Source organism: Macaca mulatta, chromosome 12 (genome assembly GCF_049350105.2).
Source record: "Macaca mulatta isolate MMU2019108-1 chromosome 12, T2T-MMU8v2.0, whole genome shotgun sequence".
In the NCBI taxonomy this organism is placed as follows: Eukaryota; Metazoa; Chordata; class Mammalia; order Primates; family Cercopithecidae; genus Macaca; species Macaca mulatta.
In genome coordinates, this window is record NC_133417.1 from 73752203 (window position 1) to 73769080 (window position 16878).

Below are 16878 nucleotides of genomic sequence, written 5' to 3' on the forward strand. Positions count from 1 at the left end.
AGAAAGTAATAGAAATTCATTTTCTAAATCTGGTGTTGGCTACCACTGCAGATTCCCATTAGAAAGTTACTGCTTGGTTAATCCAATCGTAATTTATTTTATTGCCAACGATTATAATCTAGAGCTAATCTGATTAGTGCTAATATCCTGAGATCAGTAGGACAGTTTTCTGTTCCTTACTAGTTGTATTTGTTTTGTTTTTATTTTTGTTTAAGGTGGAGTCTCGCTCTGTCACCCAGGCTAGAGTGCAGTGGCATGATTTCGGCTCACTGCAACCTCCGCCTCCTGGGTTCAAGCAATTCTCCTGCCTCAGCCTCCTGAATAGCTGAGACTACAGGCGCCCGCCACCATGCCCGGCTAATTTTTTGTATTTTTAGTAGAGATGGGGTTTCAATGTGTTAGCCAGGATGATCTCGATCTCCTGACCTTGTGATCCGCCCGCCTCAGCCTCCCAAAGTGCTAGGATTACAGGCGTGAGCCGCTGCACCTGGCCAATTGCATTAGTTTTTAGGGCCGTCATAAAGCCACAGACTTAGTGGCTTAAACGGAAGTGTATTGGCTCACAGTTCTGGAGGCTAGCAGTCAGAGGTGCGTTGTGAGGGCTGTGAGGGAGAATTTGTTCTGTGCCTCTGTCCTGGCTTCTGATGATTTGCTGGTAATCTTTGGCATTCCTTGGCTTGTAGATGCACCACTCAGATCTATGCCTTCATGTTCACATGGTGTTTTCTCTGTGTGCATGTCTGATTACGTCCACATTTTCCCTTTATATAAGAACACATTCATATAGGGTTCGGGCCCACCCTAGTGACCTCATTTTAACTTGATCATCATCTGCAAACACCCTATTCCCATATGAGGTCACATTCACAGGCACTGGGGAGTAGGACTTCACCTTCTTCTTGGGAGACACAATTCAACCCATTAGTGTGATGTCAAAGGAGCTTAGTTAAAAACTCTTCTTTTGGGCCCGGCACAGTGGCTCATGCCTGTAATCCCAGCACTTTGGGAGGCCTAGACGGGTGGATCACCTGAGGTCAGGAGTTTGAGACCAGCCTGACCAGCATGCTGAAACCCCGTTTCTACTAAAAATACAAAATTAGCTGGGCATGGTGGTGCGTGCCTGTAATCCCAGCTACTTGAGAGGCTGAGGCAAGAGAATCGCTTGAACCTGGGAGGTGGAAGTTGCAATGAGGCAAGATTGTGCCACTGTACTCCAGCCTGGGCAACAAGAGGGAAACTCCATCTCAAAACAAAAACAAAAACAAACCTCTGTCTTTTTAGGAGCCTGTTGGATGCCCTTCAGGATTATGCTTAAGGACAAGAGGATCCTTGTAGTAAACAAATCATCTCTTTATGTAGGCATTACATTTTCAGCCTGACCCCTCCTTCGTGCATACATGTGTGCATGTGTGCATCTGTGTGTGTGTTTGCTTGATTTCTAGCCAGTGCATCCTATTTTTTTTTTTTTTTTTTTGAGATGGAGTCTTGCTTTGTCGCCCAGGCTGCAGTGCAGTGGCATAATCTCAGCTCACTGCAACATCCACCTCTCATGTTCAAGCGATTCTTGCACCTCAGCCTCCCAAGTAGCTGGGATTACAGGCTTCCACCACCACACCTGGCTAATTTTTGTATTTTTAGTAGAGATGGAGTTTCACCATGTTGGCCAGGCTGGTCTTGAAGTTCTGGCCTCAAGTGATCTGCCTGCCTTGGCCTCCCAAAGTGCTGGGATTATAGGTGTGAGCCATTGCGCCCAGCCCAGCACATCCCATTTAACTAGTCTTTTTCTAACAGGGCAAACCTGGAAATTAGCTATGCCAAAGGACTTCAGAAACTGGCAAGCAAGCTGAGCAAAGCATTACAGAACACGAGAAAAAGGTAAGTATTGTGGCAGAGGTAAGGCAAAATCATCCCTTTTTTTCATTTGTTTTGTTTTCTTTCGAGACAGGGTCTTGCTCTGTTACCTGGGTTAGAATACAGTGGCACAATCACAGCTTACTGCACCCTTAATCCCCCAGGCTCAGGCGATCCTCCCACCCAGCCTCCCATATAGAGTAGCTGGGACCATGCCCTGCTAAATTTGTTTTTTGTTGAGATAAGGGCTTACTATGTTGCCCAGGTTGGTCTTGAACTCCTGGGCTCAAGTGATCCTCCTGCTTTGGCCTTCCAAAGTGCTGGGATTACATGTGTGAGCCACCACACCCAGCAAAATCATTCTTAAAAGTAGTAAAAAGTGACATATGTTCCACTCCAGCTTCCTCTTCTAAACATGGCAAGTACATCACATCAAGCATGGCTTCCAGTTCTTGGGCACTTACCGTGTGCATGCACTGTGTTAATGCTTTACTGATACCCCCATTTAATCCTCATCAGAACCCTTGAGAGGTCTTGTTATCCCTGTTTACAGATAAGGACTTGAGACTTGGAAAGTTCAAGATACTTCCCCCAGTCACCCAGATCATGAGTTGCATAGCTGGATTCTTCCTCAGTGTTTATGACTCCTAAGGCCACATTCATAATAGGCCTTGGTAATGACATTTAACTTGGGAAGTGGTGTTGTAAAGTCAGATTGTCTTGGAGTCAGGAAGTATGAATCCTATGTTTTCTCTATTCTATGACCTTTGACAAGTAACCTGGCCTCTGTGTGCCTTTATTTCTTCCTCTGTTGGAGAGAGTAATAATATTTGCTCTATTGTGTGTGCGTAGGCATATTAAATGAGATCATGCGTGTGACGAGCCTAGCACATTATGTGCTGAAAGGTGTTGGTTCACATTCTTTTCAATATATTGCAGCACTAAGAATGAAGTAGTTTCCTTTATTGGGAGAGAGAAGAAAGATAGTGGTATACCAAAAATAGTTCATTCGTGGTAATTTGCTACAAAGATTCTTGATTAATACATGCAGACGTGCCCTTGAACTGGCAGTGCCATTGTAGAGGTCTCTTTTGATGATGAAAGAGATAAAGAGGGGAAAGGAAAAAAAGAAGCCTTCTGGAGCTCATATTTCTATTCTTCTTTAGGCATCAGCCATAATAACAAATGGTGACTTTGAAGGTGCTCTAGCTTTATTTTTATTTTTAGGACAGTCTTTTAGTAGACTACAGTAAACCAGTATAGCACAGTGGTTGAGTATAGATAGACTGCCCAGGTTTAAATTCTAACTCTACCACTTACCGGGTGAATGACCTAGGACAATTTATCTTATCTCTCAAGATCTCTTTAAAATAAAAGTAAAGCCTATCTCTTATGGCTGCTGTGAGAATTAAATGCGGTAATAGAAGAAGTATGCTTAGCAGAGTACCTGGCAGGGAACGAAAGCTCTGTGAATGTCCATTATGTTTTTGATTCGAATTGCCTCCTGAGGAATGAGAGGTATAGGGGTGTAGGGGTGTGTGTATTGTGCTGCAGCTGTGGCATCCAGCAGAATACTACCAAAGAGTTGGCAGGTCCAGAATGTTAGGCCAACTGGGATTAGTACAGTATTTAACAGTGAACATTAGTGAATTTTTATCCATACTCAAATCTGTGTTAGGTACTACAGATATCTTATTACTTCATTACTTCTAATTCTCTTTCTTTCTTTCCTTTCTTTCCCCTCCCTCTCTCCCTCCCTCCCTTCCTTCCTTCCTTCCTTCTCTTTCAATTTTTACCCCGTCTTTTCCCAGGTGTTGACCAAGTTACTTCTACTTTAAAAGATCAGTTAAGTGAGGGCCAGAGATTCTTCCAAGGTCATGCAGAAAACAAAGGGGGAGCATCTCCATTCAGACACAGGCCCTTCTGAGGCCACATGCTTGGTCCTGTCCTGATACCCAGCTCCTCCAAGGGGCAAATGTCAGATACTCTACCCTAAAATGTGCCTGACTTCATTTTTTAAAAATCAGCTATATTGAGTTTTAATTTACATGCAATAATAAGCACCCATTTTAAGCATATGATCTGATCAGTTTTGACATATGTAAATACCCTGTGTAGCCACCACTAAAATCAAAATGTGGACATTTTCATCACACCAAAAGATTTATCATGCCTGTTTGTGCTCCTTCCCACCCAATCCCAAACAACCACTGATCTGCTTCCTGTCAATATAGATTCATTTAGTGTTTTCTGGAATCTCCTATAATTGTAAGTACATAGCAGGTATGCTCTTGTGCCTAAGCTCGTATCTGGCTTTGGATGCGTAGAAAATCTGGCATCTTTTGGTCTAGTTCTCTTATTCTTAGACTGCAGGATGCAAACTAAGGCATTTTGAGGCAAAACCTCTGCACCATTCTGATTAAGGCAAGGATGCAGATCCACCCCCTTCCTCTTCATCAGAATCTACACAGGCCTCTGTACTTGGGGTTTCTTGATGTGACTGGACTTACTATCCTGACTGTTGAAGGCAGACTAGATAGGGCCACTGTGGGAGAAAAATGACATCACACTTCCTAATCCTCCCACTATGCCATGAGGGACTGGGTAGCATTATCCTTTGTGTTAAAGTGAGATACTGCTTATAGGACCATAAACTATCTGAGCTGTTGTCTTCAAACCCAGCAGGGAACAGGAGCCGGACTCCAACCCCAAGGACAGCAGCAGGACGTGAGCAGAGCTCTCAAGCCCTTTATCACTTAACTTTTCTGAGTCTCAGTTTTTTCATACCTATGTGTATCCTATGACCAACCTGTTCTCACCCTCGGCTATTTTATTTCCCCTATTTTATTTTATTTTTATTTCTTATTTTTTTCTTTTTGGTGGGGAGAGGGGCTCAGGGGATAGGGTCTTGCTCTGTTGCCCAGGCTGCAGTACAGTGGCATGATCATAGCTCACTGTAGCTTCCTGGGCTCAAGCAATCCTCCTACCTTGGCCTCCATAGTAGCTAGGACTATGGGCATGCATCACCACACCTGGCTAATTTTCAAAATTTTTTTGTAGAGAAAAGTTCTCGCTGTGTGTGTTGCGCAGGCTAGTTTCGAACCTGTGGCCTCAAGTGATCCTCCCACCTCAGCCTCCTAAAGTGCTGGGATTTACAGGCACTTTAGGAGACTGAGGCAGTGCTACCACACCTGGCCATTTCCACTATTTTATACAGATATGAAATAGGAAATGAAAATCTAAATGAAAAATGACTGGAAAAAAAAGCAGTATATATAATGAGTATAGCGCAAATAAATGTATTGGCAGAATTTAATCTCACAGAGAAATTGAAATAAGGTTAGGGAAGTGAATGCAATTGTTGAATGTGGTGAATCAGATGTGATGTTGTATTTCTAGCCAGCACATCCTATTTCCTAGGAAAATGACACTCACCTTTGTTCCCCACTGTTTTTGCCTTTAGCTGTATCAGCAGTGCCTGGGCCTGGGCCTCAGAGGGAATGAAATCCACAGCGGACCTGCATCAGTGAGTTCTCCCACCCTGGCCTTTCTCCAACTCTAAAGGGAGTCATAAATATTTAAAGTGGGTGTGCTACAAATATTCCACTTCCAACTTGCACTGAATTGATGTGCCAGAACACCCTACTTTGTTTCCCCAGAAAGTAATTTGGAAAGTAGATATAAACCCTGATATTATGCTTCTGTGTCTTTTATGTTTTATTTTCAGAAAACTTGGCAAAGCAATTGAATTGGAAGCAATAAAACCGACTTATCAAGTCCTAAACGTACAAGAGAAGAAGAGAAAATCAGTGAGTCCAAACCTTTCTTTACTTTTCCTGTTTAAAGCAAGATTCCTGTGTTTAGCCCAGAAAGGAAAAGATGATCTGAACGTGGTACCAGCTTTCAGGAATTTATCCTAAAAATAAAATAAATACTTGTATTTATTTTAAAATAAATGAATAATAAAAAACACAAATCCAAGATTTATGTACAAGGATGTTTGTTAGAGCATTGCTTATAATAGTGAAAAACTGGAAACTACTGAATCATTCAAAATAAATTGTGATAAATTTAAGCAATAGAATAATTTGCAACCATTCAAAATCTTATTGTAGAAGAATTTAATCACATGGGGATTGTTTTTCACAGTATACTGTTAAATAAAGCAGAACAAAAAAGTCTAATTTATACAATCTCAACTTCATAAAATGAATATGTATATATTATATATGTATAGAGAAAACTGGCAGAAGCTTCTCAAAATGTTAATGAGTGATCTTTAGATGGTGAAATTGGAGGTTTTTATTTCATTTTTATACTTTTTTTGTATTTGAAAAACAATTTTATCATTCTGTTTGTAAATAAGAGAATGATAAGCACAATTTTTACAAAGATGTTTTCTAGCTTATTAGCTTGGTATTATGTAAAGGTAATAATGGGTACAATCCTCAAATATCCTAAAAATTACAGAAAAATAATTCAACAATCCTTTCAGGGGCACCTGGTCCTCTGATAGCAGATCCTCTACTCTTTCTCTGTGCCTTTCCTTCTAGAACAGTTTTTCTTTCTTTCTCTCCCTCCCTCCCTCCCTTCCTTCCTTCTCTTTCTTTTTTTTCTCTCTCTCTCCCGTTCTTTCTTTTCCTTTCTTTTTTTGACGGAGTTTTGCTCTTGTTGCCCAGGCTGGAGTGCAATGGCATCATCTTGGCTCACTGCAACCTCCACCTCCCAGGTTCAAGTGATTTGCCTGCCTCAACCTCCTGAGTAGCTGACATTACAGGCATCTGCCATCATGCCTGGCTAATTTTTATATTTTTAGTAGAGACCAGGTATCACCATGTTGGTCAGGCTTGTCTACAACTCCAGACCTCAGGTGATCTGCCCATCTCGACCTCCCAAAGTGCTGGCATTACAGGCGTCAGCCACTGCCCTTGGCCTAGAACAGTTACATTTGTGTTCCTTTTTCTTTTTCTTTGTGTATTATTCAGTAGTTAAGCACTTTATACTCTACTTCTAGGCAACATAATTGGGTGTTTAATAAACACTGCTTGGCTCTCATAGGGGTGGGGTTATGGTCACTGTTTGTTTCAGAACCAGGTGCAGGTAAGAGGTTTGTAAGCTGTGGTAGGTGGTCCCTGTGAAGGGAAGGGGTGGTGGTTAAGGGGGAGTTTCAAGGAAATACAGTCAGATAAAGCACATCCTCAGGGGCAAGTCAGAAGGATGAGGAGAGGTATGAAAGTTCTGATGGAAGAGAAATGATTTTTAAAAATTGTATTCAAACTCATTAAGCTGAGTCAGGAAGTGGAATTGATATTTGTATGTACATAGGTATATTTTACCAGAAAGGATGCTCTATTCAGTTGCGGGTGATGGACAGAACTTGATGGGAATTACTAGCAAGCAATATAACCTGCCTTAGCAAGCCAACTTAATAAAAACCAATTACTAGTCTATATTTCATTGATTACAAAATATTTTTCACACTGCATAATATAAGTCATTAGCATTTCTTTAATATTTACCATAAATGAGGCATAGTCCTGTGATAATTGATCACAGTGCTTTAGTTAATGGATGTCATGAGCACTCCCAAAGTACTGGTCCTGTTTTTCTTCTTTTCTGCATTGCCCCTCTCCACTGCACTCCACCATCCCACTCTACTCTCACAAAAGATTAGATTTTATTTTGTAAAGTGAACTTGTTCCACATTCCAGCCACATACATGAAATCAAAAGTGACATAGTACATAAAATATTTTCATTGTGTCTGTTACAATGAACCATATACTCTAAATTGAACCAACTGGAAAAAAATAAAAGTGTAGCATTCGCTAGATCTCAGAGTAGTTGAATAATGGCTGATTGCTGGGTCTGTGTTCCGGGGAAAAATGTTCTGCTGTAACTTCCATCAGATCTCCCTGGGAAGTTGTCAGGATCATTTTCATCATTATTATTACTGTCTCTTTGGCTATTTAAAAGCAAGGGAAAAAGTTAATTATGATTAAGAGTTCAATATCTTTGAAATTAAAGCAATATTCACTTCAGGGGCAATGGAGACACATAGTAAAATTGGCACTGTTAGGACTGTTACCAGTTTTCACGGTGTTGAGGTTTTTGCTGCATGGATTGACATGGAAGATGATGTGATGGGACTAGCAACAATATCAGCTCATGCAAGGGCCTCTTGCACATGACTGCACATGTTTGCATGCTTTTTACATTCTTATAGATTAGAAATAATTATTTTACTAAGTCCTGTTACTTGACACAGGGATAAGATAATTTGTCTAATATGTCCATTGTAGGATCTTGAAATTCCCGTGAATTGTAATAGTGATTGATAAGCTAGTACTGTGACTGTCTTAGTTCAGGCTGCTCTAACAAAATACCATAAACTGGATAGTTTATAAATAATAGGAATTTGTTTCTTACAGTTCTGGAGGCTGGGAAGTCCAAGATCAAGGACCCGCACATTAGCTGTCTGATGAGGGCCCACTTCCTGATTCATCAGTGGCTATTTACTCACTGTAACCTCAGATGGCAGAAGTGGCTGGGCAGCTCTTGGAGTCTCTTTTATAAGGGCACCAATCTCATTCATGGGGGCTCCACCTTCATGACCTAATCATCTCTCAAAGACTCCACCTCCAAACACCATCACTTTGAGGGAATAGGTTTCAATCTATAAATTTTAGGGGCACAAACATTTAGTCTATTGCAGTGACTAAAGAAGAAGAAAGCAAAGCTTTGTTTCCTTTTTCCTTCTTCAATAGCTTGACAATGAAGTTGAAAAGACAGCAAATCTTGTCATTAGCAACTGGAATCAGCAAATTAAGGCAAGTATCCACAGATATCATTTGTGTAAACTCAGTTTTTAGAATTGAAGTGTTTTGCTTTCATACAAATGTGATGACGTTCTAGCATTAGTACTTCTAAGTGCTAACTGAAGAGAAAAATGTTTCCTTACCTGAGTTGTTACATAGATATATTTTTCACCAAACCAATGGAAGTGCATGGCTCTAAATATGATTATTTAGAACTTATTATGTGCTAAGTGCTCTACATTTATGTATTTAATCATCACAACAACCCAATGTCATATGTCATTGTGCATTGCCCCATTTTACAGATTGGGCAATGGAGATAGAGAGAGTTGAAGTAATTTTCCCAAGGTTACAGAGCTGGTTAATGGTTGAATCAATGGTTGTCATAAGTTGGGTTCCAGGGTCACTGCTCTTAATCATTACATTATGCTGACTGCCATTCTGTATAATTTGTAACTTACAGCAAATGATAAACACTACCTGGGTTTTGTTTTTTTTAATTTGTAGAAAGGTGTTAGTGATATGTACATCACTAGTGAGAGTGGCCCAGTGAGGGGTGGGTAGTGATATGTAAAAGGGGATGCATATATCAATTGCATGAGTATGTGGGGTCCACTTTTTGTGCACAGCACTATTCTAAGACATAACTTTTTTTCAAGTAATTTAAAATTTAGTTGGCTAGATGACATATGTGCAGGAAATAGGGAGTACATTCTAAGGAGAAGAATTACGATCTGATGTGGGAAGCTAGAGCATATCAGTATGAGTTCTGAAGCAGAGAAAATAACAGATGGGATCCATATGCACAGAAGATTATTCTAGAACAATGTAGTATAGGAGGAATTCATTTCAGGTAGAAAGGACTAGCAGTAAATCTGCTAACAAGACTCAATGAACCCCTCTGAGAAGACTTGTTCTGTAAGTGTTGAAATCCTTTTTCATCTCCAAAGCGTTAGTGCCCACAGAGAACCTTTACAAGTAAACAGCCACTGATGCCAAATAACTAGAGATAAACGCCCTCAGAAACAGGCAAACTTGGTGTTACTTCCAAAGCTTCTGCCAAAACTGAGGACTGACTCCATAAGACCAAGGACATTAATAAAAAGTGTTTGATGTAAGTGAATTTCTATGTCCACAGTAGTTACAATGGTAAAAGGATGCTCATGAGAATCACTTTTATAATAAGTCCCAGCAACAGTGTCCAGTCATTTGTTTTTAGTTTTGCCATGGATTTTATGAGTTTTCTTTAAAAGGAATTGTTTTTTATTTTTTTAAAGAAATAGAGACAGGGTCTTGCTATGTTGCCAAGGCAGATCCCAAACTCCTGGGCACAAGGGATCTGCCCACCTTGGCTTCCCAAACTGTAGGGATTACAGGCATGAGCCACTACACCTGGCCTTTAAAAGGATTTGTTTTTAAAAATCCATTTTCTTTAAATATTCAGCTATCACAGGAATTCAGTACAATGAATCAAAAGCCAGAAATAATGCTGAGAGGCTGCAATTGCTCCCAAGAAAAAACATCTTTTATCATTTCCCAGTTTCTATCAAGTCATTTTTCTAAATAAAAGATTTCATTTTTTTTATGAAGAGTGACAGAGAAATTAGAGAACATAAAATTCTTGGGCTATAATAAATTTCTCCCTTGAAGTTACAATTCAAGGGATTCAGCATGTCAGTAATGAAGTACAGTCTATTTAGGAGACTCTAATGAAAAGCCTTAAAGGACCAAATATTCATGCCTCACAATCTTATTTCCCAGCAGGCATGTGGCTGACAGGAGGTAGAGAAAGAGGGCCATGAGCTTATTTCTTTAATTTTCCTTTGCTGAGGTTTCTCACATTTAGAGGGAGGCAGAAGGCGTTGCCTCTGATTCCCAAGCTAAAAAGCCAAGGAAGAGAGACCTCCCCTTTACTATCTGGTTTGACAGTCCTTGCAACCTCGAGGCAAAAAGCCAGTCTTTCAATCAGCCTACTTCCTGAACAGGCTAAATCCAACTTAAACCAAATTCTGTTTGCATAATTTATCTCTGGAGCATCATCTTCAGCTAAATTCAACTAGGTAGACTAGGAAATTATCCCCTAAATCCTAACCTGCTCCAAGGGGTCAGCATGAACAGGGTAGGGAGACTCTGAGTGCTCCTTCCTTCCCCACTTCTTTCTACTTCTCCAACTCCAGCAAGTGCAGGGTGTTTCACAAGATGCCAGGCAAATGCCCAGCTCTCAGGCTTGGCCATCAGGAAGCAAATTGCGACCCTTGCCACACGTTTTAAGATAACATCTTAAAACAATCTCAATTGTAGCCTAGCTTGATGTAAAGAATGATGCAGGCAGTCTTCCGTGTTTGTTGTGATTTCTTCTGTGGTAAAGCGATTATGCTCACTAGAACATTATTTTGGAAGTTTGCAGGCCTTCGATGATTTAGCAAAATTCAAAACCCTCTTGAGGGTACCCAATATAATGAAAAAATATGCAGGAGTTCTCAGGACAAAGTGTTAGCTGCTCTGATGTTTTAGGTACATTTTGAAGTGAGAATGGGAATGAGTACGCATTTTTGTTTCAGCCTTTGGAGGATTCTAGGATACATAATCGTTAAAGCTAGCACATGAATGTGCTTTGTTCCAAAAGAGAAGAGTTTTCTCTTGGCATCAGCCTCTGCTCCTTTTTTTGTTGTTTGTATGTTTCTCACTGTAGGCCAAGAAGAAATTAATGGTTAGTACCAAGAAACATGAAGCACTTTTCCAGCTTGTAGAAAGCTCCAAGCAATCTACGACTGAGAAGGAGAGGCGGAAGGTAAGCTGTCATGGCTGGCTGAGTGCATGCGCCATAGACGGATGGGCTTGCTGCCCTTAGCTACAAACACAAGAGAATGGGTTGATTCTTCTTTCTCTGTGGGATCCCTGCAGAGATGTAGCTTGACAGAGCATAAAAGGGGATTCCAAATCATTCCTTGTGCGCACACGCACACACACACACAACACACACACACATTTTAAACTTTATTTTAATTTTTTTAAATAGAAGGGATCTCACTGTGCTGCCCAGGCTGGCATCAAAGTCCTAGGTTCAAGGGATCCTCCCACCTCAGCCTCTCAAGTAGCTGGGACTACAGAAGCATGCTACTTTGCCTGGACCACATGTATTCTTTAAAAATATTATTGACAGATGACAAATGAGACCAATGATGCCCAATTTTTTGAAAGGAAACTCTATTAACATTATCTTAAAAAAACCTCTCAGCTAATACCCCAAATAAGTTAAAAAATACTTTATATATGTTGTTTGTTACATATAGTACTTTATGTATTATGTTAATATGTTATGAACATTATGAAGCATAAAAGTAGAAATGTTTCCAGGATGAGAGAAAGATGAAATAATATTTGAAATGATTAGCAACCATGATGTCTTTAGATAATCATTAAGTAATGTTTTCAGGAAAAATATATACTTGGAGCAAGGTTCAGCCTTAACCATAGTAAATTTAAATGCATATTTCTAATAGTCTTCTTGATAATTTTTTTTTTCTTGAGTCAGAGTCTCACTCTGTGGCCCAGGCTGGAGTGCAGTGGTGCAGTCTTGGCTCACTGCATCCTCCGACTCCAGGCTTCAACAGATTGTCCCACCCCAACCTCTGGAGTAGCTGGGACTATAGGTGCGCACCACCAGGCTTGGCTAATTTTTTTTTCTTTTTCTTTTTTTTTTTTTTTTGCATTTTTAGTTTAGACAAGGTGTCACCCTGTTGGCCAGGCTGGTCTTGAGCTCCTGACCTCAAGTGATCTGCCTGCCTCAGCCTCTCAAAGTGCTGGGATTATAGGCATGAGCCACCACCCCTGGCCAGCCTTCTCGATAATTTTTTATTTGTTCATCAAAATTTTTGTCAGATCTCATTTCACTGTTTGCCCTTTCACGTGGGTAGTAACACACTCACAACCAGGAGAGGTGGCAGCGTCAGCTCGGACATTTTGCTGTGGATTCTTTGTGATTAAATTGCTAGTGGAACATCAATCTACAGGTTCTTGGCAGAAATCTAAGATATTTGTGCATTTTGTTTATGCTAACCTAACTGGAGCCAGATAATGTCTGTAAAACTACATGGCCCAGGTATATGTCAATGGCCACATGTCCCAGATGCTGGAAGGGAAAACACAGTGAGGGCCTACGGCAGCTTTTCAGGTTGCAGAATCCCCACCCTCCCCCCAGGCCATATCAGAATCCACAACTGTCCATGTGTGAGCACCAGTGTAGACTCATATATTAAGTAAGAGTAAGCTTGACCACTAAGTTTTCAGGCAAAATGAACACAAATAATATTGGGGTACAGGAATAAAATAAAGATTTTCTGCTTACACCCCAATAGATTATCTTGCACACCTCTTGTGGTATGTGCCCCAGATTGAAAACCTTTGACATAGTCAATATCTTCTACAAAAGATGAGTCCCTACTAAGGAAATGCAACCAGCACCACTGCAAACCCCTTAAAAGGAAGAGAAAATTGTCATCGCAAGTAGCTCTTTAATCTGAAGAAATATCCATTGAATAACTTAAATTCATTGTTAGCAAGATTTCACAAGAGTCTTATTTCTTTCCATGTCAGTCTTCACAGTTGGAAATGATCATAATAAGTATTGAATAATGAGGCAGCTTCCGAGGAGGCGAACCCACAGTCTGTTAAAATACTCAGTGCCAGGACCTGCCTAGGCATTCTGAGTGCTCATTAGAAGCTATTCTTTATTGATGTCATGCAATAATAAAGAAAAAAGCATGGCAGCTAAGTGGTGAATTTCCTCTTCCTACCCTCATCAGCAGCTTCCCTGGGAAGTAAAGGTCCACAGTGCTCTCTCCCTTCGTCCAGTTGGTAACCATAACCTTGGTTGTTACTCTGTCACACACCCATGCCATCTTCCCTGCTTAATCGGGCAGCTTTTGTTAATCCTGAAGCTGAACACCCAAGAGGGAGGCATTCATTTTCTCATCTCACACAGAAGCGCTCATGATCACCTGAGCTGGTGCTCTGTGCTGCTCAGCAAATTCTTCCTTGTTTCCTGCCCAGGAGTCTTGATTCTCTCACCAGAAGCTGATCTAAACCTCCGTTCTCCTCACATCTCCATCCACGCACTCCTGGCACAGTATCTTGCCTCCTACCTCACAGAGTAAATAGAAGTCAGCACAGCCACCTGCCTACTGAAGTAATAGCATTTACATATCTGCAATGGAGAGGCCAGTTCTCCGTCCTGTGCTCTAATCTCATCCCATCCTGCCTCCCAGAGGCCCTCTCTTGATTATCCCATATTTCCCATATCTTGGATAGCCCTCTCCCTAATGATTCCTCCCCACCAGGCTTCTATAACTCTCCCTGTCTTATAGTCTGTTCAGGCTGCTATAACCAAGTTCCATAGATGGGGGTGGCTTCAACAACAGACATTCTGGAAGTGTAGGTGGAACCCTCCTGACCTAATTTGGTGGGAAGGCACAAATAGTCTATTGCACCTTCTCCCCATCTTACAAGAGTAAAGAAAGTTGCAGGGACACTTATTTATGGGGTCTTCTGTTCCTCTCCAGATATTGTCGTGTCTCCTTTCTACAATACATCTTAGTGAAAGGGGTGTCTGCTCTATCTCCACTTCCTCATCTTCTGTTCGCTCTTCAAATCACCCTAATCAAGCTTTCCCCATCTTTCCACTAAGAGTGTTCTTGCCATTGAAAACAATGTCTTCTCATTGCTAAAGCTAACAGGTACTTTCCAAGTCTTACCTTAGTTCACTTCTCGGAAGTATTAAGCATTGTTTACTTCCCCTTTGTAGAAATATTCTCCTCTTTTGACTTTAGTAACAACTCATGCTTTTGTTTTCCTCCTCCTTTCTGTAAATTTTAAATTAGATTCTTTATGGGCTGCCTTTTTTGGCCTGATCTTTATATATTGCAGTTTCTGAAGATTTCTCTTCTGGGCCTCACTCTGTTCTCTTCACCATTGTCTCTCCAGTGTCTGATACAGTACTCTTGATATCAGGTACTCAATAAATAATACATACTCACTAAGTATATTCTCAAGACTTCAACTACAGTATCTATGCTGGCAATACCCAAATTTGTATCTCTAGCCCAAACCAGTCTGTAAACTGCTTTCTGACACCTCAAACTCAATATCTAAAACTCCAACCACCACTTCTTTCTACCAAAGATAATCTTTATTTCTGTGTTTTCTGTGTCTTTGAATATCATCACCCACCATATCGTCCCAATTCTAACTCAAACCAGATACTTCAGTGGCACAATCTTGGCTCACTGCCACCTCCACCTTCCAGTTTCAAGCAATCCTCCTGCCTCAGCCTCCCAAATAGCTGGGAGTACAGGCATGCACCATCATATCTGGCTAATTTTTGTATTTTTAGTAGAGATGGGGTTTTGCCATGTTGGCCAGGCTGTTCTCAAACTCCTGACCGCAAGTGATCTGCCCACCTTGGCCTCCCAGAGTGCTGGGATTACAGGCGTGAACCACCGCACTCAGCCAGGAAAAACTCTTTCACGTGGCCTGTAAGACCCTTCCTGACTTGAACCTTGCCAATCTCTTCAACATCACCTCTCCCCATTCCCCATCGTAAACTGTGTGATCCAACTTCACCAAAAAATATTTTTCTGTATCCTGCCATGCTATTTTGCCTTACCAACTCCTACTTTCATTTTAGTTTTATTCATATGGAGATCAATTTTTTGAGCACCTACTATGCGCCAAGTTATAGCTGAAATGTCATTTTAATTTCAAGGCTAGTTTAGATGCCTCTCTTGATGTCCTTCCCAGTGGTACCTATACAATTCTATCAGCACACAAGATGGTAATTGGTCTGTGGGTCCCTGACTAGAGAGGGAGCCTGTCTTGTTCCATTTTCTATTCCCAAAGCCTTGCACATGACACATAGAAGGCCCTCAATGTCTGGTGAACAAATGAATGTGATGTTTGTTCCAAGAGCAAAAAAAAGGAAGGAAAGGAAAAGAAGTCAATCTTTGACAAATTTTAGTAAAGGTTTCTGAGCAGTTCCTTAGGTAAGAATACAGGAGTCTACAGCTGGGCACAGTGGCTCAGGCCTATAATGCCAGCACTTTGGGAGGCTGAGGTGGGCAGATTATCTGAGGTCAGGAATTCAAGACCAGCCTGGCCAAGATGGTGAAACCCTGGGCATGGTGGCACATGCCTGTAATCCCAGCTACTCGGGAGGCTGAGGCAGGTGAATCGCTTGAACCTGGGAGGTGGAGGTTGTAGTGAGCTGAGATCGCACCACTGCACTCCAGCCTGGCCAACCGAGTGAGACTCCATCTTAAAAAAAAAAAAAAATATATATAAATATATATAAAATATAAAATATATAAAAATATATATAAAATATATTTATATTTTATAAAATATTTATATTTTTATAAAATATAAAATATATAAAAAATATAAAATATATAAAAAATATAAATATAAAAAATATATATATATATATGAGTATACATTCTTCTTTCATAAATATACTTGGAACTACCTGCTATAAATTTGCTGAGCAGAAAATTCTAGTCCACAACTCTATAGTACAGGCTGATGAATATTAATGGTGATCTCAAAAGCAACTCAGTTTCATTCCTGGAGTGCTGAGCATTCTCAGTAAGAATCTGAGGACAGTGATTTAGCAGAGTATAATGATGACTCTCTGAGTCCTTGCATTGAACTGTTGCTAGGTTAATGTTCACAAGCTTGCATTTCTACAGACAGATGTGGTTCATTCAACTTGATACAAAACCAGATACGTCTTGTGTAGGTCATACATCAGAGCTGGGGGACAGCTGTATAGCCCACATATCAATTGGAATAAAAAAAGTGAGCAGTATTAATATTCAACATTTTGGATGAATGTTTTTCATGATTGTAAGGTTAGTCAACATATCCTTAAATAGAGAGGGTCCATTTTAACAGCCTTTGTCTCTGTCCTTGAAACTCCTAAACTACTAAATCAGGGAGGTCTTTGATGTTTGTTTTTTTTTTTTTTTTTAGACGGAGTCTCGCTCTGTCGCCCAGGCTGGAGTGCAGTGGCCGGATCTCAGCTCACTGCAAGCTCCACCTCCCGGGTTCACGCCATTCTCCTGCCTCAGCCTCCCGAGTAGCTGGGACTACAGGTGCCCGCCACCATGCCCGGCTAATTTTTGTATTTTTGGTAGAGACGGGGTTTCACCGTG

At 40.7% G+C, this 16878-nt stretch overlaps 2 protein-coding genes across 8 annotated transcripts in view; one reads left to right on the forward strand and one right to left on the reverse strand.

The window, feature by feature from the left end:
• The window catches only part of NOSTRIN (nitric oxide synthase trafficking), a 312960-nt gene that overhangs the window by 272198 nt on the left and 23884 nt on the right, over window positions 1-16878 (forward strand). For 4 of the 7 annotated variants that reach the window (XM_001103102.5, XM_015110290.3, XM_077957146.1 and 1 more), the window contains 5 exons: window positions 1792-1875; window positions 5315-5377; window positions 5579-5660; window positions 8618-8680; window positions 11361-11459. In XM_001103102.5, coding sequence (XP_001103102.1) covers window positions 1792-1875; window positions 5315-5377; window positions 5579-5660; window positions 8618-8680; window positions 11361-11459 — 391 coding nt within the window. The remainder of the gene's footprint in view (window positions 1-1791; window positions 1876-5314; window positions 5378-5578; window positions 5661-8617; window positions 8681-11360; window positions 11460-16878) is intronic. The other 3 variants (XM_077957145.1, XM_077957148.1, XM_077957150.1) reach the window with 1 other exon arrangement.
• SPC25 (SPC25 component of NDC80 kinetochore complex) overlaps window positions 9153-16878 on the reverse strand; it is a 62779-nt gene continuing 55053 nt past the window's right edge. Inside the window, exon 8 of the mRNA XM_077957152.1 lies at window positions 9153-11354. The gene's annotated coding sequence lies outside the window, so the exon portion shown is untranslated. The remainder of the gene's footprint in view (window positions 11355-16878) is intronic.